Source organism: Heterocephalus glaber, unplaced genomic scaffold (assembly GCF_053883595.1).
Source record: "Heterocephalus glaber isolate CG9 unplaced genomic scaffold, H.glaber_assembly_v1.0 deba00001550, whole genome shotgun sequence".
In the NCBI taxonomy this organism is placed as follows: domain Eukaryota; kingdom Metazoa; phylum Chordata; class Mammalia; order Rodentia; family Bathyergidae; genus Heterocephalus; species Heterocephalus glaber.
Window position 1 is genome coordinate 4751720 of NW_028258343.1, and position 26787 is coordinate 4778506.

Consider the following 26787-nt stretch of genomic DNA (forward strand, 5'->3'; position numbering starts at 1 on the left):
TTTTTTCCAGGTTCTTGTTGCGTGGAGAACTGTTTTCCATCCTTTTACTTTCAGTCTATGAATTTCTTTTTGAGTTAGGTGTGTTTCTTGTATACAGCATATTGTTGGATTTTGCTTCTTAATCCATTCTGCCAGTCTATTTCTTTTAATTGGTGAATTGAGGCCATTACTATTGATGGTTATAATTGATAGATATTGACTCAACCTCATCATGATGTTTTACTGTTGTTGGCTCTTTTATTTTTCCCCCTTCCCCTTTAGTTTCTTGCCTTGGCTGGTGGCTTCCCTCTGTTGGGCCTCATGGAGTTGTGACCTTCATTGTCTTTTTCTAGGATATTGTTTAGAATTGCTTGGACTTCTGGCTTGGTGTTCATGAAATTTCTCAGGTGTTCTTTGTCATGGAAATATCTAATTTCCCCATCGATTTTGAAAGATAATTTTGCAGGATACAACAGTCTAAGTTGGAAGTTATTTTCTTTTAGGGCTTGAAATACTTCACTCCAGGCTCTCCTTGACTTGAGGGTTTGTGTTGAGAAGTCTGCTGTGATTCTGATGGGCTTTCCTTTGTAGGTGATTTGTTTCTTTTCTCTAACTGCTTGTAGGATTTTGTTCTGTTGGGTTTCTGGGATCTTGACTATTATATGTCTAGGTGTAGTTTTTTTTTATCATGGCTAGTTGGAGTTCTATATACCTCACTTATCTGTATGTCCAATTCTCTACCTCTGTCTGGGAAGTTTTCTACTATTACTTCTGTGAACAGTTTTTTTATGTCTGTTGTACTTTCTCCTGCCTTTTTGTGGACTCCTATCAGTCTTATGTTATTCTTCTTTGCATCATCTAGCAGCTGGAGGATTGTTTTCTCATGGTCCCTTATTGTTTTTAAGCAATCTCTGTTTTCATGGTCACCAACTGCAATCCTGTCTTCTATATCTGATATTCTATCTTCACATTCCCTTAATTTGCTGTGAATACTTTCAATGGAGTTTTTAATCTCCTGGATATCTGTTTGAATCTGTTTCATGGATTCCATTTCTTTATGTTGGGTGATCATGGTTTCCATTTCTTTCTTATGCTGGGCATTCATGGCTTCTAGCATGGTTCTGAGCTCATCTATTTTTTTTTTTTTTATCTCTTCTAGATCCTCTAATCATATCTTTCACTCTGCTCACCATTTCTGTAGTTATCTGGAAAATTATTTCTGTTTTGAATTTTTCTAGAGCCTCATTCATCTGTTTTGTTACTTCCTGTGCCATCAGTTCAGGGTGTCCAGGTGGTTGATTATCAGTTTCCCACCTTGTTTCCCCCAGAATTTGCCTTTGGTGGGGTGGAAGTCTGAGTTTGTGCCTTGCTTAAATGTCTTCTCATTTTTTTTGGTACTTTCCTTGGTTTAATTCCTGGTTTGATACTTCGAAATTGCTTATTGTATCTTTGGTGCTTGTATTTAGAACCCTTGTGGAATGATTGTTTTCAGAGGTGTCTTCTAGATATAGCTGATCTTTAGGTTTTGAGTCTCTAATGACTTTGAGGCTATCTCATTTCCATTATACCAGGAAGGACAACTGATTAGATCAATCACAACACCTTAGCCCAAATGATACAGTCATCAACACCATAGCATCAAGCACAGCTTAAAAATGACAATTTGTGGTAGTTATTAATCTATCACCTTTAACTGTGAATTAAATCAAAATTGAGGACCAGCCCAACATATGTTTATAGTGAATAAACTCTTCAATATAGCAACTTTACCCTTCAGTATGGGGAGTTAGAAGGAGTTGGGGAGGGAGGGATAGATAGGTAGAAGGATAGGGAAAGGTTAGCAGTGAGGCCAGAGGACATAGTGAGATCACACAAACTCTAAGAAACTGTTGAAGACAAGAGGAAAAGGTAGAATGAAAAAACAAAGATGAGAACAGAACAACATAACAGCAATAGGGAGGCTAGAAACTGTATTTACTTTCCTTTAAAACTAATGACAGTCAAGAGAAGAAAAAAGAGAAGAAAAGAAAAATAAAGAAGAAATCTGAATTAGGGCCAGAACAGGAAGAAAAAGGGAGATAAAGAACAATGTGGGACAGTGAGAGAGAGAGAGAGAGAGAGAGAGAGAGAGAGAGAGAGAGAGAGAGAGAGAGAGAGAGAGAGAGGAAGAAAAAAAGAAGAGAAAAATAAAACTTTGAAAAGAGTAGAAAGAAAATAAAAATTAAAAATAAGAGAAAATTTTTTTTGCAAATAACAAAAAATAAAAATGAAGGGCCTCCTTCAGGGTATGTCTCTGCTGTTACAATAGACAATGTGAGCAGCAGTGTGCAGTTATAAGTCAATGAGTCTCAGCAAGCTGTAGCAGACCTGTGAGATTCAGGCAGCTTTCTGGCTGCAAGTCCCAAGTTGAGCTCCCTGTCCTCCTGCAAGGTTGAACTCTGCAAGGTTCTACTGCAGGTTCCAGCTGCCTTTCCCCTGAAGATAGTCTAGGTTCTGATGGGAGGTGGTGATCCCTCCAACTTACCAAGTATGGTGGTCTGGTGTGCCTTTATTGCAGAGATTCTCTTCACTTTTCCAGTGGGCTTCAATTTTCATCAAGGAGCCTGAGAGAAGCCTTCTTTCTGTTGTTCACTTCTGCTCTATCTTCTGGAGCTTAGGACAATGGCCTTTATGATCCCCTGTGCCCCTGTGGTGTGGAACCAAGTACCAGCACAGCCAGGAGACCAGAGGTGGGGGGGGGGTGAGGGTGCTGCAGGTGCCTGCACAGCTAAGGTGGTTGCTGGGGGTGGGGCGTGGGGACAGAGTGGGGGCTCCACTTGGCCAAGGTCCTCACGGTCCGCTGGCTATTTCAGGGAGGATCATCAAACCAACCCAGCCTGTCAAGGACTGTGCTGTTTGTTGAAAGAAACCAGGTACCCTGCCACTGCAGCAGCTTACCATACCTTAGCTGAAGTTCCAAATGTCATTTATTTGGCCACTAATCAGAACACAGATGTAGTAACAAGACTTGGTGTTGCACATCATGATGGAGATGGATACAGTTCATTCAATCCACAACCTACTGAGGAACTTGGAAGTGAAATAGGTACCATTACTGTTCATAAAGGACAAGAAGCTGGGTTGACCCACATTGGCTGTGGTAGGCTGAGGAACCCGGGAAACCAGGATGGAGCTGTTCAGTTGAAGAAGCCGCCAGCCTCTGAACAAGAGGAACCAAGGATGTAGCCCCAGTGCCAGAGGGTAAAGGCCTGAAGTCCTCACAGAGTTGCGCTACCTATGTTTTTATTATTAATGGCAAAGATAATGATGCAACACGGAGCAGCCAAATGGAGGGAAATTAACTCCTTTAATTTGTCCAACTGAGATAAAGGTATATAAATATATAAACTGTGATAAAGGTATATAAAGCATCATTTGTCTCACTGTCACAGCTTTTTTGTTTTCTTTTGTTGTGCTGTTTTTGGTTAGCAACAGAAAAGAGGACAATGATGGAAAGAAACTAGCTACCAAGGCAGCAATTCTATACATACTGGTTTGGTAGGAGGTGTGCTAGGAATGATTCCAGTTTTACCTTCATCTATTCCTTCTCCAACATTCTTCCCTTCTTCATGTAATTCTGAGTTCCTATGCCATTTTCCTTCTATCTGTAGCACTTTTAGCATGTCATGCAAGGCATGTCTACTAAGAAACAAATTCCCTTACTTTTGATTTGTTTGAAAGATTATTTCTCCTTCATGTTTGAAGGAAAATTTTGCTGGCTACAGAATTCTAGGCCTTTTTCCCCCTAATACTTTATTTTGCTCCACTTTGTTCTTTCTCAAATGGTTCTGAAGAGAAGTCCAATATAACTGTTACCATTAGGCCATGTTTATTGTTGTAGCTTAGGGAAACAGGCTGATATTTCCATGGTGATCTTGTTTTATTCTACCCTGCTGGCTTTGGGTTTCCTTCAAGACTCCTTATAAGATGGGGTTTACTAATGTGGCAGTGAGATATGTGTGGCAGTGGAAGCATTCTGTAGTTCTAGGATCAGTATTTTTCCCTTTTTTGGGAGGGGGGTACTGGGGATTGAACCTAGGAATGTTCGATCACTTAACTACATCCTCGGCCCTTTTAAATTAAAAAAAAATTTATTAGTACATGTTTGCAGTACATAATAATTACATTCATTGTAGGAAACTGGTACATATAATGACACATCTCAATTCTTTTTTTCCCTTTCCCTCCATCCCCCTTTTATTTTGCCAGCATCAGATTCATGTATTTAAGTCATTATAAAGTTAATTATCATGTATGCAGATTAACAACCATACTAATAGGCCAAAAAACATAAAACACATGAGACTGATATACTAAATCAAAGTTCACTTTCAGATACATTGTCCATGCTGGATAATAGTAACTCTTCTCTCTCTCTCTCTCTCTTTTCCTATTACAGTGGTGCCTCCATTCATAAACACTTTGGTTTGCAAACAGGAGCATTTGGCAAAATTTTGTTTTTATTTGTGAACTCTGTATCACATGATAAACATGACCATGGCCATCCTTCCCACATGAAGACAAACGTGGCCATCTTTTTCAGAATTGCAGAATGAATTAAGTTTGCGAACCAAGGCACCACTGTATCTGTCTTTTATATTTATATAGTTTTTCATATAAGAGAACCATGTGATATTTAAGCTTGTGGTTGTGATTTACTTCACTTCAACATTATGGTGTTAAGGTGCAACCATTTTCCTATAAATGACTCCAGTTCATCCTTTTTTATAGCAGTGTAGTACTCCATTGTATACGAATACCACATTTTCTTTGTCCATTCATCTGTTGATGGACATGTAGGGTACTTCTACGATTTATCTATTATGAATATGGCTATGCATACATCACTGTGGTATGATGTCTTTAACTCTTTTGGGAAGACACTTAGAAAGGGAATAGCTAGGTTACGTGGAATTGCTAGTTTTAGTTTCCTGAGGAACTTCTGTACTGATTTCCACAGTGGTTGTACCAGATTACACTCCTACCAAAAATGAAGAAGGGTTCTTTTTCCCCACAGCCTCACCAACATTTGTTATTCTGTCTGGAGTGAGATGAAATCTCATTGTTTTAATTTGCATTTCTCAAGTGGCCCATGATGTTGAACATCTTTTTCTTGTTTTGGTTTTTTGAGACAGGGTCTCACTGTGTAGTTCAGGCTGGTCCTGAACTATATAGCCCAAGCTGGCCTTGAACTTGAAGTGATCCTCCTGTGTCAAGCCTCTTGAGTGCAGGAATTACAGGCATGTACCACCATGTCTGGCTTGAACATTTTTTTTTTCATGTATTTATTGTCATTTTCATTTCTTAATCTGAGAAGACTATTCCTTTTGCTTAGCTGCTCATCGTGCCAGGTGTACTAATTCTTTTTGACTTATTGGGATTGTTGGCTTGTCTCTTTCCAAACTATCCTGAGAATTTTTTGTAACACTGGTTTGGTGGTCATGAATTTCTTAAGGCACTCCTTGTCATGGAAATAAAATTTATTTCTTTGTTTACTTTATTTTTAAATTTATTTTTGAGACAGGGTCTTGCTGTATTGATTGCCAAGGCTGGCCCCAAACTTGCAGCAATCCTACTGCCTCAGCCTAAGTGCTGGGATTATAGGCATGCACCACCATGCTCAGCTTCTGTGTTGATTTTAAAAGGAAAGATGTGCAGGATACATAAGTCAAGTTGGAAGTTTTTGTCTTGTAGGGCTTGAAACACTTCACTCCAAGCTTTCCTGGCCTTTAAGGTTTATGTAGAGAAGTCTGCTTCAATTTTAATGGGTTTACTTTCATATGTGATTCATTGTCTTTCTCTTAACAGCTTTTAAGATTTTGTCCCTGTGATGAACTTCTACTACTTTGTATATAACGTGGCACAAGAGGTTCTCTTTTGGTCATGGCTACATGGAATTCGATGTGCTTCACTTATCTGTATACTGATTTATTTCCCTGTATTTGGAAAATTTTCTGCCATTATTTCTGTGAACAGGTTTTTTATGACACTTGTTTTATGATTTTTCACTTATTCCAGTTATTCTTAGTCTTCTTTGCATCATGTAGCAGTTGTTGGATACATTTTGCCTGTTCTCTTACTGTTTTTAAGGTGTCTTTGAGTGCAGACAGTCCTTGTTTAATGACCGGGTTCTGTTCCTGTAACTAGGTCATTAATGAATTGGTCACTAAATGAGGAATTGTAAATAGTATGTACATTACAATATTCAGAACAAAGAAATGGCCAAAAGGAAACTCCAACTTAATGACTCTGCTTTTATTTGCACAGCTCTTACATGCAGTACTGTAATGTGTAACAACATAAAACTACAGTATGATACTATACAGTACAATTAGCAGAAAGTACAGTACTGTATAAACAGGATGTATGTGCAAAAAACAGACACTGAGTTTCTATAAACAGGATGTACCGAACTATACAAAAAAAAAAAAAAAGGCTCATAAGTCTGAGCAGCTGGTCCTACATCCAGGCAGCTTGCCTTGGTCATAAGTCACAACAGTCATTAAATAGGCATGAAATGAGGAATATCTGTAGTTGGCCTTTGAAGGCATCACTGTCTTCTAGTTCTGAAATTCTGGCCTCACATTGGTTGGTTCTGGTTTTTTGTTTATTTTGATTTTTTTTTTTTTTTGAGACAGGGTCTTGCTATGTAGTTCAGGCTGGCCTTGAACCCACTATGTAGCCCAGGTTGGCCTCGAACTCAGGGTGATCCTCCTGCCTCAGCCTCCTGAGTGCTGGGATTATAGGCATGCACCACCATGCTTAGCACTTTCAATATAATTTTTAACCTAGATTCCTGATTAAAATTTTTCACAGACTTTTACTAATTCTTTGGTGAACTGGTCATTCATGTTTTGTATCATTTTGCTTAGCTCATCTATCTTTTTATTAGTGTCTTCTGAAAGCTCCACCATCTTTTTTGTTATTACTTCTGTTTAATCTTTTCTAAGACTGCTGAGTTCCTTTTTTTTTGTACAGGGGATTGAACTTGGGATCTTGCACTTGCAAGGCAGGCAGTGGCACCACTGAGTTAAATCCCCGGCCCCTGCTGAGTTCCTTTTTAGGCTGCTAACATCTTCCCCTGGATTGGCTTCGGGGAAGTTGGGAGTTTTGTGCTTTTCCTACTCTTTTTGTTTGTTTGGTTTTATGCTCAGGTTTGTGGATGCTTACAGTCTAGAGACTTTGTTGCTAGTATAGAGATCTCTTTAGTTGCTTTTTAGTGATGTAATTTGGTCATGGCTAATTATAATCCTTTGCTACAGCCCCAAATTCTGACCCCCTTGGTTAATTTGGGAGAGGAGGATACAGTGTAGTTAGTGCAGCAGCCAATTTCTCTGGAAATGTACTCTAGTATTGTTAATGTCACAAAGGCAATCTGAGGGTTGACTTACAGAGAAACAGCGATAATTATGTGACCCCATTCATACGAAGTCAATCAGCTAGTATTGTCCAAGACAAATTAGATATTAACATAAGAACCCATTATGTATCACCCTTAATTCTAGAGAAGAAATTAACAATTATGATGTAAACATTAAGGCAACCCAGGTATTGACTTATAGCTAATATGTACTAAATGCAACAGCTGTATCTCTGCTAATGGCAGAAAAGAATTCAACAGTAATTTTACAGAGTTAACTATCAAAAGGTTAACAAAGCTTTATGGTTGTACTAGTAAAGACACAGGGTTTAGGAATGGGGGAATGCAAGAGGGAAACTTTGAAACCTTAAACTATATGATATGAAGAAGAAGGGAGAGATGTGGTACAAAGAATCTTACTGCAGAATACACAGATATTAGGTAAAAGTAGGAGAAAAAAACTGGGAAGAAATAGAAGATAAAAGAAAAAGAGAGACAAATTATACAGAGTAAAAATAAGAGGGAGAAAAGTATAAGGGAAAAGAGGAAAACAATAGAGAAAAAAAGAAAAAGAGATAAGCAAGGCAGAAAGATAAAGGAGGATTTCCCAAACCCCAGGAAACTAGTGAAGAAAAAAGGAAAGAAGAGAAAAAGAAAAAACAAAACAAAACCAAGAACAACTCATAAAACAAAATAACTGACCAAACAAAAACCAAACAAACAAACAAAAGAAAAAAAAGAACTTTCTCTGTGATTTCAATGTGTGGTTTTCTTCTGGAGTTTACAGTTTTGGAGCAGTGTCCAACTCAAGATGTGCCACATTTTTACTAGTAGGTAAAGCAGTTGGAGACCTTGCTGGATAGATACAGTCAACAGCAAGCAGACAGAAGGAATTGGGGTGTGTGTGTATACCAATTCTGGGACTTTCACATCCACTGAGATGCAGGCTGAGCTTAACACCCCTATGGCGGGTCACTTGCCAGCTTGACCACAGCTCCCTGACCACAGATGTCTTCTGTGGCTGTCTCTTGTCCAGTCACTGTGGGAGTGTAATGCTAGGAGTCCTGAAATGGAGCCAGCCTGTGGCTGTTCAGTCCTGCACCAGCTGTTACAGCAGACAGCACCCACTGGTCTGTTCCAGTGCTGTTTCTCCCTGAAGGCCTCTGGAGTCCCAGACTTTCACTGTGGCTCTGTAGATTCCATATTCCTTTCTTGTGAGCCACAGGCCAGGAGCTGGGGAGAAAGTGCTGATTACCCCTTTCTTTTTCTGTGTTGTGTTCTGAGACTCCAATTTTCCTGTTAGATCTTTACTGGGTCCTAGGGATCCACCTCAATTTTCTTCCCCAAGTTGTTATTTTCCAGTGTCTGGATTCTGAATCTTGGGGAGACTGATTTGTTATTGCTTACCACTCTTGTCATTTTTTTCTTTTTCTTTTGAGAAGGGTTCTCCCTAAGTTGCACAGACTGGCTGGCCTCAACCTTGAGATCCTCGTCCTTCAGCCTCCAGAGTAGCTAGGATTACAAGGATGGGGCACCACGCCCTACAGTTTTAATGAGCCTATTGCCTCTAGGCTATAACCTTCATAAGGCTTCCGAACTTCCCTTCACCTCTAAGAGGCTACAGGGGGCTGGAGTTAGGTATTTCCTCTCTTCCAGATCAGTTAGGTTCTACTTAAGAGTTCCCCTTCAGAACAGGCTTTTTTTTTTTTTGGTACTGGGGATCTAACTCGGGACCTTGCACTTGTGAGGTAGGCGGGGAACCACTGAACTAAATCCCCAGGCCCTAGAACAGGTTTTTGTTAAGAACAAGTCTCTGTGCTTATTTCAAGATGCCTCCCCACCCCCAGAAGAATGGATTTTTCTTAGCTTTTCATAATAAGGACCTGGTGGGCTCCTGGAGGCAAAACACCCTCGTGGGAGTGCCCAAGGTTTTAATCATGCATGTCAGTCCACAACCAACCTCCAGCTAGTCAGTTACCCTATATGTCTTCCCACTTGATTCTGGCTCCAGAAGGATCAGTTTATCTATTCTGATAAACTGATTCTTCATTCAGCTTTTTTTGTTATGAGGATAGAAATAGTTTTATTGCTTTTCACTTTTTTTTTTTTTTGATCTAATTGCCCTGGTGAGGACTCCCAGCATGCTTCGAAATGTCCATCTTGTTCCTGACCTCAGGAGGACGTTTTCAAGTTTTCACCTCTGAGGGTAATTTCCACTGTGAGTTCTCCATACGTGTGGAGGCAGTGATGGAGAAAATGTTATCTCAATTTTAGATCAAGATTGTCCAAGCTGGAGAAGCAAGCTCTGGGGGAAGAAATCTCAGGCCAGCGTCAGAAGACAATGCAATTACATTCTTACTATTTGCTGTTGCAGTGAAGCTAATGGAGGTGCCTCTACTTGTCTTGAGAATATTGATCCTTAATGCTTCTACAACAACCTGTACCAAGAATAACATAAAGAAAGGGGAGGAAGGAGGGCAAGAGGAAAGGAGAAAGGGGGAAAAAAAGGGATCCCCCCATCTTTGCTTCCCTGGATATATTTTATCCTCCCCACAATAAGAACTATTAATCCCTCCCTCTCTCCCTGGTCAGAAAGCCAACTGAGCAATTCTAAATTCAACATCTTGGAGTGCACTTGAGGTCCCATATCGCAGCCATAGCCCATCCTTCCCATCAGCCATTGCCCCTTTTCCCATCAGCCACTCTTGTTATGAGAAGTGGTAACTTCCAAACTCTTCACATATCAACTGGTAGCTGTCTGTTATTAGAATTTAGACTTGTCTTCAGTATTAGGACAACAGATGAGTGTATGTCTGGAGATAAATTATTTTGCATTGTGAAGTACATTTACATGTAACTAGGCACTTTCTCAGTAATTAACATTTATATTATTTGCAATACAGATGTCATTTTAATATGTGAAATTGAGTAAATGCAAACAGGCTTGCATTCCAAAAGATATCATGATATTTAGCCTGCAATCTTGTTTTCTAGCATTTTAGAAAGTTACTTTCCATCAGGAATTTTTATATAACCAAATGTACTCATTTCTTCATGTAGTACTGCCAGGACTACACAGCTTTGTAATTTACTAGTAACTGTTTTCATTTGATAAATTCATTACAATCACATGGTCAGGCAGATAGGACAGGGCACATTCGTGGGTGGGAATGTGACTGAGGGAAGTTGCCCGAGAGCCATGGACTAGTATGTGCTGGTCTGGAATTTGGAGCCAGGTCTCAGTGAGTGGAGTGGTGTTTCCACTGATGAGACTGGCAGTTGGAAAGGTGAACGGAGCCTTCCTTAAAGAAACTTGCCAAGACAGAAAAAATTACTAAATAATGCACAGCTCTCACCACAGAGCTGATGGCCTGCTGTGGTCTAAGCCTGTTCCCCAAGCCTGTGTCCTGAGAACTTCTTTTAGTTTTATGTATGAAGTTAGGTACTTCATTTCATGCCTTAATGTCTCTTGAGCTGGCTAATGTAGAAAGCAAGAACAAAGCACTTCTAGATTAAAGAATTTACATAGCTGTGTTCCATTTAGCTGTCATTACTTGTAAAGAGGCATAGAAGGCCTATGAAAATTCAACAGAAAAAAACATTGGACTTTTCTCTACCCCATTCTGTCATTCCTAGAAGCAAACAACTTTCCTCAGACTACCCAAACACATCTAGCACAGTATTTTTTCCTTGATAAAAGTTTACACAGCCATGATCTATTTCATAAAGGAAAGAAAGATCAATGTCTCTTTTGTCCACATTGATAATGAGGTATTTGTCCAATAGGGATTAATCATACCAGGAGGAAAATACTGAGAACTCAAGTGAGCCACTCAAACAGTCTGTAGTGGAATGTGTGAAAGTTTCAATCACTGGCTTATCAATTTAAAAATGATTAGTTTAACAAAGCATGTATGCATGTATAAATGCTGCTCTCCTCCCTTTTAACACAGGGTCTATGAACAAATCCGGGATCTCACTCTCTTCCTCTTCAATGATGCACTGCTTGTTTCTAGTCGGGGAACATCTCATACTCCATTTGAAAGGATTTCAAAAACAACCTACCAGTTCACTGCATCAGTGGCCCTTCACAGGTTACTAATAGAGGACATCCCAGATTCCAAGTGTATGTATTGCTTTCCTTCAAGAGATGAGTATCTTTATGAAGCCATTCTATATAAAGCTCATTATTAGAACAGAAAAGTAGCAAATGGACTGGTATTATAATTTGCCAGTGTATAATTAATTCTTCAAACAGGATTTCATTAAACTGTCAGCTACCTCTGAGATAGCAAAAGGAATGATGGCATTATCCAACAACCCTAGACATTAGGAAGAGATTTTAAACTCACAAAGAGGGGCAAGACCTTACTCCATCACAAGTAGTTTTTGAGGCAGTCTGAGGGCTTAACCACTCTCCACTGTCTGAAGATCACAGGTTTAAAACATTATTTTAATTTTACACTTTTATCTATTAATCTAATATCCATTAATTTCCCATTAATTTATTATCTATTAATTTTCCATTCTAGGACTAAGTGGTAATTACAGATTTGACTATATTTTCTTCCTTAAACTCACATTTAAATGACAGTTTTAGAAAATCAACAGATATGCAAAGGATTCTTACTAAAACATTTCATTCATATTTCCAACAGAAAAACACTTATCCCCAAAACAAATCTTACTTAAACCTATTATGTCTTTAGTCATCATTTTACACTATACTTCCCAAGCTTAAAGGGATCCATATCTATTTCTTATATTTGTTAAGGCAGACAATCAGAAGGTAACATCTCTCATTCCAGTATTTTTCACTGCATGTAAAAATAGGACTTCCCAATACCTTCAGGCCTGTCTAAATCTGAGCCTGAGAAAAAAATGAACAAGTGTGGGAAAAAGTATTTCCTGAGATTACATATCATCGGCAAGAAGGTAATCTGAGGTAAAGAGTTACACATAATTACTGAGTATGGTTACTGTCTGAAACACCTCCCTCCCACCCTAGGAATCACTATGCTCTGTGACACTGTTCTATCACCTGATGGCGAGTGGGTGGCATTCAGCTGAGTCTAGTAGTTGGCTGTGTCACTGGCCCTTGTACTATGGTTGTCTAGGTCTAGCTCTTGGCATCTCTAACTATAATACAGTGATACCTTAGTTGGTGAAATCAATTTGTTCCAAATTCATGTTCGAACACTGAAGTTTGAGAACTATTTTTCCCATAATAATAGAAAACCACATAATTGGTTCTGAGGTCCAAAAATTAAACTTATAAATTCATTTTTCTAGGACTTAACAAATTTCACAATGATTATCCTCTATCATGGTTCTCAGTTTTCCTCTTAGCTTTACTGCTAGTATCATTAACTTTCTTTGGAGCCATGGTTATATTTTAAACAAATAAAGGGCACCCCCCCAGAACAAATGCTTTATTTAACGCACTGACACAAGCACTATATATTGTCTGGGTGAGAGCAACACTTAGACTGAAGCATCACCCCTTTGTGTGTGCGGTGAGACATGACACATGACTCACTCTCAGCCTGTACAGGTTTTTTCAAGTTGGGTTTTCAGTTCAACTATGGAGCAAAGTTAGGAACATCAAGCAGATCTTCTTCAAACTTGGCTGAGTAGTGGAAAGTTCAAGTTTGGAGCCATTGGAAAACAGAGGAATCACTGTAATTATTAGTAAAGATCTCTATTGATTCTAGTTCCTTCTGGAATGAGACAAGGAATTAAGGAACATCACATTGTCCATCATTTGGCCTTTAAAATAATTACTAATCATATAAGGACAAGATTTTATTTTATTATTTTAGAAAGTTATATTCTAAACTGGATTTGTACTTATTCTGAATCCTTGTTTTTAGGTTTCAAGAAATTCTTAAAGATGAATTGGTCAATTCTAATTTTTAAAAATGTTTAAATTGTGAAACGGGATCTCACCTGTCACTAAGTTGTCCAGCTTGGGCTCAAACTTGCTATCTTCCTGCTTCATTTTAAAACACCTTCTCTTTTTGATTGTTACTTGCAACGATAATTAGTGTACCGAAAATGCTTTTACAGATGTCAAGAATGCATTTATTCTTCAAGGTCCAAAACATGAATGGCTTTGTGCTACTGAAGTGGAAGATGATAAATTCTTATGGATGTCAATACTCCAAAAAGCAATCAGAAGCAGCGTGGAGAAGTGAGACTGGACTGGAGGAAAAGATCAGCAGTGCCACTGCTCCCTGACCAAAGCAGAGAACACATTTTCTGCGCTAGAACATCCAGTGAGAAGCACAATGATTATGTCATGGATGAGGACAGAATGAACTAGGATGGCCCATAATGTTTAAACTTTATCATCTTGATAAAGTTATGGAGAATGTGTAAGAACCATGAGCCTAAAATTTTGAACCTCTTTTTTTGGTAATTTTTCATGGATATTATTTAAAATAATTTGATGTGATGAATTCTAGGACAGCGAGCATATTGTGTGACATTTAAAAAAAATGATCTCATGAAAAATAAAGCCAGAACAAAAAATGGTATTAAATGACCATTCTAAAAAAAATCATAATTGATTTATCAATCATCTTTAAAATTTACATGAAACAATTATTGATTTAAAAATACATAGATAATCATAAATGGTAACTTTTTTTTTTTTTGGTACCGGGGACTGAACTCGGGGCCTCACTCTTGCAAGGCAGGACGCGGAACCACTGAGCTAAATCCCTGGCCCCAAGTTTTTTTTTTTTTGAGTAACTTTCTTATACACTTGTCAAATATTCTTAATATGAATGTACCTCTCTAAGAGAGCATTAAAATTATACTATTACAAAGAACTAAAATGCTTTTTGTAAAAAGTTTTTGTAAAAGTTTTTTGGTGCCAAACTGAACTGTTAGACCTTACAAAAAAGAAACTTTGAAATATTGTTAATATTGTTAAGTTAGCCAGTGAAGAAAAGCAATTTTTTTTTTTTTTTTGGTGCTGAGGTTCGAACGTGGGGCCTTGTACATGCAAGATAAGAGCTTTACCACTAAGCTACATCCCTAGCCCTGGATAAAGCAATTTTTAAAATACAAAAATAAACCTTCCTGAGCCAACACGTTCCTGCCAGCTTGAACCACCAGTGGTACATGCATGACCATCTCATGTGAGCTACCCAAGCAGCAAGACATACGAATTACAGCCATGTCAAGAATGTGTTAGAGCCTTTAACAAACTGAAACCATAACCTGTTAGCCACTTGGAAATAAGCTGATATATGCAGTAGTAATATTTTTACCTACTTAATGCTATCTAAAAGATACACATACTAGTCTTGGAAGCTTTCGGTTGTGTTTCATTTCTGCTTGGTAATCTCTTAGGGTATTAAAATATACTGGGTACAACCTAGGATTGTGAACACGGGCTACTTCAATATCATCTTTCACCAATGAAACTACAAATTCCTTCTGATTCTTTAAAATCTTGTTATAAATATGCAAAAGTTAAAAATATCGTACTATTTTATTAGTGTAAAATCACACTCCTGGTTCCATTCAGATATATCCATGCAGTTTAACATTTCTGATCCTATAGAATAAACTTTAAAGGGATTATCTGCTGTTACTCAGCAATGAATGCAAATTTTACAAATGTGATAAAAATGTATCACATATAAAACAAATTCTAATACAGTATTTTATCCCGAATGGGGCACACTCTAAAATCTGTTAATAGGAAAAACCTGCTTACACAGCAAAAGAATGAGTAACAAGATAGCTCAAGGTCAACTAGAAATCTTAGGGAACTTCCATTTCTTCTGGGAATAACTAATGTCCTCAGGAATTTAAAAACACAAAACCTGAAAATAATACCTGTAAAACTTCTAGGAGAGTTAAATGCATCAATCACACAAATCTGCAATGTTTTCAGTGGACAGTACACAGTAGTGGTTTCACACTCTCCCTTTACCTTGAAGGAACACTTAGGAAAGGCTTGGCTTCATAGCCGTCTGACTGCTGCTGAATTAAAGTCAGCCTCCCTCCTTCTCTGCCTGTATTGTCTCTGTCTCTCTCTAAGTCACTGATGAAACCGATCAAATTCTGACAAGAAAAATATAAAGCTGATCCCCTAGTATGATATGTAAAAGAAGCTTGAAGTACCATGTGACTCCTGAAGGATGTGGATTACTGTAGAGGAAGACTCTTCTAGTAAATCAGCTTCTGAGGGCTGGGGATTTAGCTCAGTGGTTCCACTGCCTGCCTCGAAAGCACAAGGTCCTGAGTTCGATTCCCAGTACCCCCCAAAAAAGAGAAGTAAATCAGCTTCTGGTGAAAACTGTCTTATCCTATAGTTCTCTAAAATACAAAGTAAAATAGCAAATTTTAAAGCTTTTTACAGAACAGAGATTTTGTATAGAATATTACACCTAAAGAGGACAAACGGACAGATTATTAAATTTTCCGTTCAAAGATTTGAGTCTGTGTTTGATATATAAGTGAGAAGTTCACTCTAAATCAAACTGTAGTATAGTTTTGGCCACATAAATACAATGAACCATATTATATATTCCCAATACTATGGAACGGCAAGGACACCAACAAACACAATATACCCTCCAGAAAAAGTCATCCTGACCCTTTTATTGTTGAAATTAAAAAATAAAAGATACTTAAATACAACGGTGAACATAAAGGGCAAAACAGAATCATAAAATTTAATGTTGAATTAAGCAGTAAGCTGAATGTCTGGGTCTCCAAATTGGCTTCAAACCCCAAACTGCTTAAAAATGAGTATGTTCACAGTTAACGGCAATTGGCTTATAGGTGAGAGAATGGTCGAAGTTGTTCCAGTTGAACTTCCAGGGAAATTCTCTCTTCAAGAACATCCTGAAAAAGACGCACAGTCCAAGTTATGTTTCTAAGTATATTAAATTGAAGGTACATCTAATAACAGCTCTACTTCAAGAAAGCAATTTATATTTGTCAAGAAGACTAATGGACCTGCACTATTCCTATTTTAAAAGTATACATTACTTTGAAGGAAGTTTCCTTATACATTCATAATATGAAAACATGACCACAGTAACTTAAATCTTTTTCATATTACATAAATTAGGTAACAAAATATTTTTAGGCTATTAGAAAAGCCAGTATTTGCAACAAATGGGCATTAATACATGAATTTTGTGTATTTTGCCCCCAAATTAACTATAGATAAATCAGTTAATGTAAAATTTTTCCCCAAATGATGATACGCGGTTATAGCAACTCCTGAATCTCATTTTGAGTTTCATTTCTACTTTGCAGTCAGAACTGTGTATGTGTGTGCATGTGCGTGCGTGGTACTGAGGACTAAGCCCAGAGATTTGTGCGTGCTAGGCAAGCAGTCTATTACTGAGCTATACCTCTAGCCCTTTTTATTTTATTTCAGAAAGGGACTTCCTCAAATTGGCCAGGCTAGCCTTGAACTTGGGGTCCTCCTGTCTCAATCTTGCAACTAACTGGAAATACAGGTGTGCACAACACCGGGCTGTAATCAGAATTTTTTAATCACTGCTGATTATGAGGAGTCTTTTCAAATAGCCACACCTTACTTTTCTTTTTTCATACTGATAGGATCTTGTTTTAACCTGAGTGACCTCTTCCTATTTGGTACTTTTATTCTTATTTTTATTTCTATTTTCTGTTCTTAGAGGCAATAAGAAAAGTGATTTTCAAAATAGTTTTTATATACTTCTATGGTATTCCCTAGTTCTTAAAAAAAAAACCTCAACCGTTAACAAACAAAATTGTCATCTTAAAGGTATAGTACTAGGCAAGCTTGTCCTTACATTTCATAGTCTTGCTTTATAGGGTCAAATTCATAATCACCTGACAACTACAAATGTTTTCTATTGTAGTCAAAGAGTTGTAAAAGAGTATCTTTCACTCAAGAGACATTTATCAAGTGCCTAATATATGCTTGGTTTTGTAGAAAGAGACAGGATGGTCATAATTTATCTAGGACAGTCCTAGTTTACACTTTTTTTGCCTAAATATTAATATAACCTTCCTTCTTTTCACTAAGAATCTTGGTTTAGGCAATATATTATATGGCTATCCTAAACAGAAATGATTGCAATTTACCCTCAAAGAGTTCAGTTTAGTAGAACACTGACACATGTATAATAGACAATAATTCTAGAACAGTGTGATAAATCACAGATGAGGGATAGGAATATGATGTTATGGGAATAAATGTATTCATTTTCCATTTTTACGGATGCTTTTCTCATCTTTGTGATTTACAACCCTGTAGTGAAGCCAACAGTAGTATAGCACCATCTTTACCATCTGAAAGCTTATGAGAAATGTAGAGTTCTCAGGTCTCACCCCAGACCTACTAAAGCAGAACCTGCATTTTATATGACCCCAGATTACCTAAAGTTTGAGAACCAATGGTTTCTAAGATATGGGTACAAATAACATAAATGAACCAAAAGTGATTCTGGGTATAATTTTTATTCATAAGGATTTAAATAAATCATGGTTAACAGTGAGAAAATCATTCCTTTCAATTATCAGATGGTGGAATACACTGTATGGAAATACCATTGTTATGTAAGGCTTATCTTTTCTTTTTCCTCATGTAAGATGATCTAAATTGTCCACACCCCTTATCTTCTTTAGACTTATTTAAATTCCTTTAATAGAATCTGGATTGTCTTTGAGAAAAGGATCAACCCACAACAGTCAAATCATCTATGAATTTCACAGAGTGTAAAGAGTCATGCATTTAATCTTGTTGCTACCGAGGTCACAACATTTCTTTTTTTTTGGTACCGGGGATTGAATTCAGGACCTTGTGCTTGCAAGGCAGGAGCAGTGCCACTGAGCTAAATCCCTGGCCCAACATTTCTTTAAGTTTCTTTATGAAAGTTAAGAAACACTGTAGAAATAATGATGCCTTTTTATATAGTTAAGATAAGAGAGTGTATATCAGAATTGAGTTTTAAAAATTCCTTTTAGAACTAAAAAAAAAACAACCAATGGCTCATCCAATGAAACACATTTCTCCTGCTGTGAGAAAAGTTTTTACCTAAGTGTAAGAACTGCTGGATGACTCAAACTTTCCCCACACCTCCAAGAAATTCCATGCCCATGAACTCTCCAAAGATTCGAAAGCATTACCTTTAATTGCTGCTGCAATTCACTATTCAATCTGGCCAAAACTGTGTTGGTCTCCTTATTGCGTCTAATTGATGCCTGAATGGCTTTTTTGTCTTTCCCAACAGATCTGAGAAAATAAAAGGGGCAAAAAACCATAACCTTTATTTCTTTTAAATCTCTTCATTTTCCCCTGATCTAACTCTAAGCACAGAGGAGAGGGAGCATCTTTTCCCTTGTTATTAACACAGCTCAACCTCACTTGCTCACTTTCAATGGCCAGCCAAAGGTATCTAAGCTTCTGAAGCTGAAGTTTAACGCTGTTATTGTTCTAATTACTATTACCTATCTGGATTTTAAATTAAGTAATCTAGGGCAAGCAACAGCAAACTTTTTCTGTAAGCAGTCAGATAAGCATTTTAGGCTTTGAAGGCCACAGTTGCAGTTGCACATGCCATTTTTCTTTTCTTTTTACAAAAATGTAAAAGCCACTCTTAGCTCATGGACCACACAAAACTAGGACATGGGCCAAATTTTGCCCAGGAGCCTTAGTCTGCCAAACCCTCGTCTAAGACAACCATAATTAAAATATCAGTATAATTCTACACTATCAACTTTCAAGGAAAAGAAAAGTTTATTTCAGTGAACGCAGACTAAAATCGGGGATAGACTCTAGGGGTTTTATGATCATAAGAGATACATATATTTTTTTCCTGTACTAAATTGTGTTATTTTGTGTTGTATTTTTTTTTTCCTCTTAAATTCTTTTATTGGTACATTTTAGGTAGACATTTACATTCATCATTGGGAACTTGTACCTTTACATGATGTATTTTGGTTCTTATTTTGTCCCCATTCCCCTGTCCTCCCCCTTCAACCCCTCCTTATTTACAAAGACTGTTTCCATTTTTTTTTTTCTTATATTTTTTTCCTTTCCCTTCATTTCTTTCCCTTATACCTCCCACTTCCCCTTCCACTATGCACCTTTTCTTCCTATTTCACATTATCAACCATTCACTTTAATCCTTATTTACACTTTCAGTTTCTCATACCAGGGAAACTATTCGGTATTTACATATGTGTCTCCTATTTATTTCACTTAAGAGTATCGCCTCAATGTGCATCCATGTAGCTATAAATGTCTCTAATTTCTCATTCTTTATGGCTGAGTAGTACTCCATTTTATTAAAAACCCCACATTTTCTTTATCCAGTCTCCAGCTGATGGGCACTTGGGCTGTTTCCAAGCTTTAGATATTATAAACTGTGCCGCTATAAACATGGGTGTGCATATATCACTGTGGTATGATTCTTTTAATTCTTTGGGGAAGATTCAAAGCAGTGGAATAGCGGGGTCAAATGGGACTTCCAGTTCTAGTTCTTTGAGGTATCTCCATACTGACTTCCACAGTGGTTGCACCAGTCTGCACTCCCACCAACAATGGAGAAGGGTTCCTTTTTCCTCACAACCCCGCCAGCATTTGTTATTGGTTGATTTCATGATAGCAGCCATTCTTTCTGGGGTGAGGTAGAATCTTAGTGCTGTTTTCATCCACATCTCTCAAATGACCAGTGGTGTTGTACATTTTTTCATATGTTTATTTGCTGCTTTTACTTGTCTGAGAAATGTCTGTTCATTTCAGATGCCCATTTTTGAATTGGGTCTTTGAATTTGGGGGGTCTTATTTTTTTAAAGTTCTTTATATATTCTAGATAGTAGTCCTCTGTCTGAGGAACAGCTGATAAAAATTTTTTCCCACATTGTAGGTTGTCTCTTAGCTCCGGTTGGTGGTTTCTCTTGCATACACTATCAATTTTTTTTTTTTTTTTGGTACTGGGGATCAAACTTGGGACCTTGTGCTTGCAAGGCAGGCAGCGGAACCACTGAGCTAAATCCCCAACCCTACACTATCAACTTTTTTGGGGGGGGTGGGGGGGTACCGGGGATCGAACTCAGGACCTTGCGCTTGCAAAGCAGGTGCCCAAACCACTGAGGTAAATCCCCAGCCCTTGCACTATCAACTTTTAAAAACTCTTACAACAGGGTGTTAAAATGGAACTGAAGTTGAAGGGGAAAAAAGTGGGAGGCATATTCTACCTACACAGAAATAAGAAAGCTCTCTAAGAACCTGTGCTCAACTAAAGAACTAGTCTGATCACTAGTTTCTTTTAGTCTGGTATTTCTCATTGTGTTTTTTGTGCCTAGTAACTAAATGTGTTTAGGTATAACTCTGATTACCTGGGAATAGAAGGCTGTGATGCAAGAACAGCAGCTAAGACACCTGTCTTTTGTGTATGTTCATCAACGTCTGGCCTTAACTCATCTTCAGATTTTAGTCTTCTTCGGACAGGTTTAGGTGGTGGAGCAAGAGGTGCTGTGCCTTTGCTCTAGAACACAAGAATTGCATTAATCACAAACATTTCTTGAAGATATTCATGATTAGCACTTTGCCATCACTGCTTTCTTTAAGCCACTTGCTTTTAAAAAGACTAAAGGCTGCATATCCTACTCTTAAACAATTTGTGGCAACAGCTAACTTAAAAGTACAATAGGAAAATATGCTTCAGTTGACATCACAATCAAACATACCTATAAAACAAATATTTTACAAAGAGTAATAAGCTCCTTGGGGTCTGAATCTGATAAGACTGTAAAAGTTAGTGTTATCATAAATGTATGTTCAAAATATACCTACTCAATAAATAATGGAAGCCTCCAGAAAGATGCATCCATAAAGGCTAAAATATATCATCTTAACGAAATAACATCATCATTATTATTTTTTGGGTTTTCAAGACAGGGTCTCGCTATGCAGTTCAGGCTGGCCTCAAACCCACAGAAATCCCCCCACCTCAGCCTCCAAGAGTGCTGGGATTATAGGTATGCACCACCATGACCAGCATGAAATGATTTCTTCTTTTTTTTTTTTTTTGTACCAGGGATTGAACTCGGGACCTTGCACTTGCACGGCAGGCGCCGGAACCACTGAGCTAAATCCCCGGCCTGAAATGACTTCTTATAAAGACATCGGAAGCTTGGCAATTCTTAAATGCCACTAAAATGCACAGTAATCAGGATTCTTGAAAATGAGTGAATACTTGTTAGAGATTGTAAATCTGTCTCCAACAAGGTTAAACACAGCAGGGTATTTCAGTATTTATCATAACCTGATTGCACCTGCAAATAAATAAAAACAGAGGCAACTGTTATCTCTTTAGTTAAATGCTTTTTAAAATCTATTGCCATGAGTTGAAAAAAATAAAATTCACCATTAAAAAAAAAAAATCACAACTGGATGTGGTGGCACATGCCTATAAATCCCAGCATTCTGGGAGGCTGAGGCAGAAGGATCGCAAGCTCAGCATGGGTAATTTAGTAACTCAGTAAGATCCTGTCTCAAAAAAGATTGGGAATGAAACTCACTGTGAAGGTCCTGGGTTCAATTTCTAGTACCAACAAAAGAAAAACAAACAAAAAGAACCCCCAAACCACTAACACAGTAAAACTTAAGGGTCAAGCAAGTAGAATGTAAGTACTTTTGAGAAAATGGAATAACCACATAGATATTAAGATTAGGTAGCACACACTAGCCTCAATTATAGAATGTCATCTCCATTCAATAGGCAACCTCGGTCTGAGACAGACAGATCCCATTACATTTATATGCAAGGAGATGGCTTAGACGATTTCTAGTACACTTTATTTATAAAAATTATCTCATATAACTTCTCATATGTACACAACTATCCATATTATGAAAGACTTTTCTGCATACCACATTGGCAGGAACACTAGCAGCTGCCTTTTCCTCAGTTTTACTATCTGCTTTGGCAACTCGGAGAGAGCTTGCAGGATCAGAAGCTTTTTCAACCTGAGATGAATATATTACCACTGTTAGCTATATATAATACACAGCTATGAATAAATATGGAATATACAGCAAATCAGAGTAAAACATTAAGAAAATATTCATTCTGACAAGAACTCTGATATGGGGCCAGGGATTTAGCTCAGGGACACCACAGCTGCCTCGAAAGTGCAAGAATTCAATCCCCAGTACCACAAAAAAAACCCATCGTTAAATGCCCTTTCTTTAGTACTGAGAGAAGAGAAGACAAAGCTAACAGGTCTGCAGAGGAGGGGAGGGCAAGTGAGGATGCAGCACCACGCTGCACTCTAGGTGGCTGCAGGTGGGTGCATCTACCCAGGGCGTGGCCACAACTCCCAGTACCCTTGCCCTCAGGCCCACCCTTGTTTTCGTAGGTGCAATCCTTTCCCCTTATGGACCAGGCAAAAAGTTACAGGTTTGAAGAAGTGGGAAATTTTCCATGGATCAAATCTATATGAAAGTTTAAATTATGCCCGTCAATTAAATATGAATTATTGGAACATGGGTTGAAACAATCAGAACAGAGATTTCAGAATTCCTCTGATTCTTCCAACTGCACATTTATGTGCAAAGACTTAGGTCGGATATTCCCAGAGGCATTCCTTGCCACTAGGATTATCACAGTTTCTTGGAACACTGCAAAGATTCTATTTGGCACTGTGTAGTATGTAAGTATTCCCAACTAAAGCAACTTACACGAAGTGAGTGTAGTCATAGCTCCTTATCCCATGAAAATCCTCATCAAATCACAACACTCAGCATTAAACCCTCAAAGCAGTGTTTCAGCCAGGACAAGGTATTGTCTTTTCACATCATGCCTGCTTGACCCAGATTTTAATTTTCAGTAAACACAATACTGCAACCAGCAGGAGCTGGTGGCCAATGAAGCTGAATAAGCACTGACCCGGGGTATATACGTCTTCCAAAAGACACAGCAGATAATTCACTCACTGACGCCCCCGATCTGATGTTCCCCTCCCTGGGCACTGGACTTTAAGAGTTCTTGTTTATGGGCAAGATTTAGAGCATGTGGGACGAGAATGCCACAGATTAGCTGTAAGCCCTTGACAACTGACCGGCAAGACCTCTGCATGTTTCTCAGCTTCATTATCTTGTTCTTCGTTTACATTTGATGCAGCAAGTACTTCAAATTGGCTGAAATCTGCAAAATTTGGTTGTTCTGGTATCTGCTGAGGTGAGGTACTAGTGTGAGTCATCAGGCCATCGGCATCCACTGGGCGATGAACAACAGGACCAGAAGCCTGGACAAGTTTAGAACAGAGGAACATGAATTTATTGGCATATCAATGTCAAATAACCTTCTTCCCCCCCCATTAAAAATATAATGAAATCCATTATAGATGAATTTTATTATCTTTAAATTTATGAAAGTATACTATAGTTAACATTTAGCTATAAATGTTTGTATTATATGAAAAGCTAAGACACTCCAAAAATGAAGATGCTGGAGCTCTAATAAAAAAAATACTTATTCAAAATTTTGACTGCAAACAAAGTACAATGGAGGACATGGGAGGGTCTGGTCCTGTCCCAATTCCCCACTTGCATCTGTTTTTTCTAAAGTGGGCAGCTGCATAATAGTTTGTCCTTTTAAAAAGTTATTTTTAAAAATGTTTCATTATGTTTCTTAAAAAGGTGGTTATTTTTAAAGCATAAAAAACCACTGCTCTGACTATTCTCCCAACACGCCAGGTGCAGTTGTCCTCCATTTGGACTTCACTCTGGCAGACCAATGCTGCTAAAATCTTGAGTATCTACTTTGTGCTAGGCATTATAAATATAAAACTGAAAAAATTAAAAAGGCATCCTCTCATAAAGCTGACAGTTCAGTGCAGGATCAAGAGATAAGTAAACAAGAAATTAATACAGAGACGAGAAGTTTCATGACAAAAGAAGTAAAGAACACTACAGGAGTAAATCAGAAGCCCTGTCTTTCTTTACCCTTTTAAAATTCTCTAGCTCCCAAAAGAAAAATTCTATCCTTCTGGGTATCAGATGCTCTGCTTTTTGCTGCTCTCTAGTTTCACTTCCCATCATCCCACATGTCTAATCCAGTTGTACTGAATTAACCTGTCTTTCCCTGAAGAATCTGCTAGGCTCCTGCACTCCTCTGTGCCTTTGTGGATGCCATTCCCTCTTCTGGAATGCTCTCTCCCCAGGAATGACCACTCTACCTTTCAAGTCCCTGCTCAAGTCTTTCTTCATTTTATCTACACCTTTACAGTGTGACCCTTGACTTCACTAGCCACTAAAGTGGTCCCAAAGCATTTTATCAATACATCTAGTGCAGCACTTCAATTCTGACCTGGAAGGGATGCAGAAAACAGACATCATGTACCCCTTCCTTCACTGATGGGGTAACATATCTGGAGAGGGAGCTGGGGTCACTCTGTGGGTCACTGCTAGACCCCAACATCTCCCATCTCCTAATCCATTCTTCTTTTCACTAAACCCTCCACTGTCAGGACATTATCATCTGCTTTATTATTTTTATTTATTTATTTAAGAGTAAGGAATATTTATTGAGGGAGAGGCAGGTCCTGCCTGAGAGAGACAGGAAGGGACACCCAGAAAAGTGGGTTGCCCCCATCTGCTTTTTTTTTTGGTACCAGGGATTGAACTCGGGTCCTTGCGCTTGCACAACAGGCAGCGAAACCATTGAGCTAAATCCCTAGCCCTTTCTGCTTTATTTTTAATGTTCTTTCAAAAGATAACCCTGATCATAATGGAATCCTTAATAAGAATTTTTAGCTTAACTAGACTAAATGCTCATTAAGGATAATCATTACGTGATTCCTGGTCTTCCAAATAATTGTGAACTAGAACTAGATAGCTAAGAGTTGAACTGATCGCAAGGCTGTAATACCCGACCTGTGGTAACTGAGTACCTGCGCGGATTACCTGTGAGGGCTGTGGTCTTGGAGGCACTGCAGGAGGTTGGGCAACAACTCCAGCCTGTTGTTGTCCTGTGTGAATATGCAAGCCTTCTTTTTAGTAAATACATAATTACTTTGCTAACAGAAGAAATGGGCTGAATGACTGTGACCACCAGATAGACATTTCTAAGAATGCTTGGTAAATGTTTGAAGGTGGCTATTTAAAAAATGGTTTATATGTGCCACAATGGTCAAATCTCATGGCCTTTTCCCAGGTTTCAGTTCTCCTATCACCTCTGTCACATGTGGGATCCTGACACGCTCTTGCCTAATTCTATGATAGTATATATCTTTGCTTCCCACCTCACCCCATCTCATATTTCTCTTTGCTCCTTCACTATCAGATATGATTTCCAAACTTCTCATACTTAACACTTCATTCTGCCATTTCTATGTAAATGATTCTCAAATATATAAATCTAAGTCCAAATGTCCAGTGGCCTGATGATTATATACACTTTTCCTGACCATTCCAAACTTACAAGGACTGAAACTATCATCATCCTCTGTCTTAGCTCTTCTATTTCAATCAATGTGATAACTACATTGCCAGTTGTACAAACACTGACATCCTGGATTTAGGGTCCTTTTCTTCATCAGACAAACCACATGTTTCTAAGTTTCCTGTGGCATGTCTCAGGTTCCCATCTTTATTATTTGTTACTTGCACTAATCCTAACCTTGACGCTAACCTTATCTGTCAATTTAAAAAAAAAATCCCCACTCATCTGGTATCTTTAATTCATATTTTCTTCAGATAAATATAAAAATCAAGACCTATTAAAAGAAATGGAAATAAAATGCTGTGTCTTGGATTAACTTTAAAATTAAATGATAATGTATATTATGGTTCCCTCACCCTACCTGTGGTGACTGTAAAGGTCCGATTCATATCTAAGGAGGATGATCTAGAATGAGAGGGCTGTGGCCTTGGAGGGGGAGGAGGTGGTGCAGTGTTATCAGGCGATGTTCCAGAATGAGACCTGCAAAATTTAGCCATCACAACTAGTCATACTACTGATACTGGGGTTTTCTTTTTAAGCATTCACACTTGGCTAAGCAGCAAAGGGCCTTACTATCATGTTTTCAGAAGTAGTACCTATTCAATCCAAGTATTATAATCAATAAAGTTAGTACTACTTAGGCTGTGTCCTACACATGTGTTGTGTATGTGTCTTCTTGGGACTGGGGATTAAGCCCAGGGGCTCCAAAGGATGCAATCTACTAATGAACTACATCCCTAGCCACCATACCCTCCTCTGCCCCTTTTTGTAGCACAGGACTGAACTCAGGGCTTTTGCACTGAGCTACATTCCCACTCTTTAATTTTTTATTTTGAGACGGGGTCTCGCTAAGTTGTCCAGGCTGGGCTCAAACTTAAAATTCTCCTGCCTCAGCCTCCCAGAGTGCTGGGAGTCTTAGTACCACCACACCTG

General features: G+C 38.2%; 2 protein-coding genes across 29 annotated transcripts in view; one reads left to right on the forward strand and one right to left on the reverse strand.

The window, feature by feature from the left end:
- Ect2l (epithelial cell transforming 2 like) overlaps positions 1-15912 on the forward strand; it is a 96935-nt gene extending 81023 nt beyond the window's left edge. For 12 of the 17 annotated variants that reach the window (XM_021259343.2, XM_021259338.2, XM_021259339.2 and 9 more), the window contains one exon: positions 2832-11321. In XM_021259343.2, coding sequence (XP_021115002.2) covers positions 2832-3204 — 373 coding nt within the window. In that variant the 3' untranslated portion in view covers positions 3205-11321. The other 5 variants (XR_015442622.1, XM_021259345.2, XM_021259347.2 and 2 more) reach the window with 3 other exon arrangements.
- Positions 15913-15980: 68 nt separating this feature from the next.
- The window catches only part of Reps1 (RALBP1 associated Eps domain containing 1), an 86994-nt gene continuing 76187 nt past the window's right edge, over positions 15981-26787 (reverse strand). For 11 of the 12 annotated variants that reach the window (XM_087190246.1, XM_087190245.1, XM_087190244.1 and 8 more), the window contains 7 exons: positions 26216-26334; positions 25317-25381; positions 23471-23656; positions 22281-22376; positions 20744-20892; positions 18530-18635; positions 15981-16246 (listed from right to left, as the gene is read on the reverse strand). In XM_087190246.1, coding sequence (XP_087046372.1) covers positions 16178-16246; positions 18530-18635; positions 20744-20892; positions 22281-22376; positions 23471-23656; positions 25317-25381; positions 26216-26334 — 790 coding nt within the window. In that variant the 3' untranslated portion in view covers positions 15981-16177. The remainder of the gene's footprint in view (positions 16247-18529; positions 18636-20743; positions 20893-22280; positions 22377-23470; positions 23657-25316; positions 25382-26215; positions 26335-26787) is intronic. The other variant, XM_004846063.3, reaches the window with a different exon arrangement.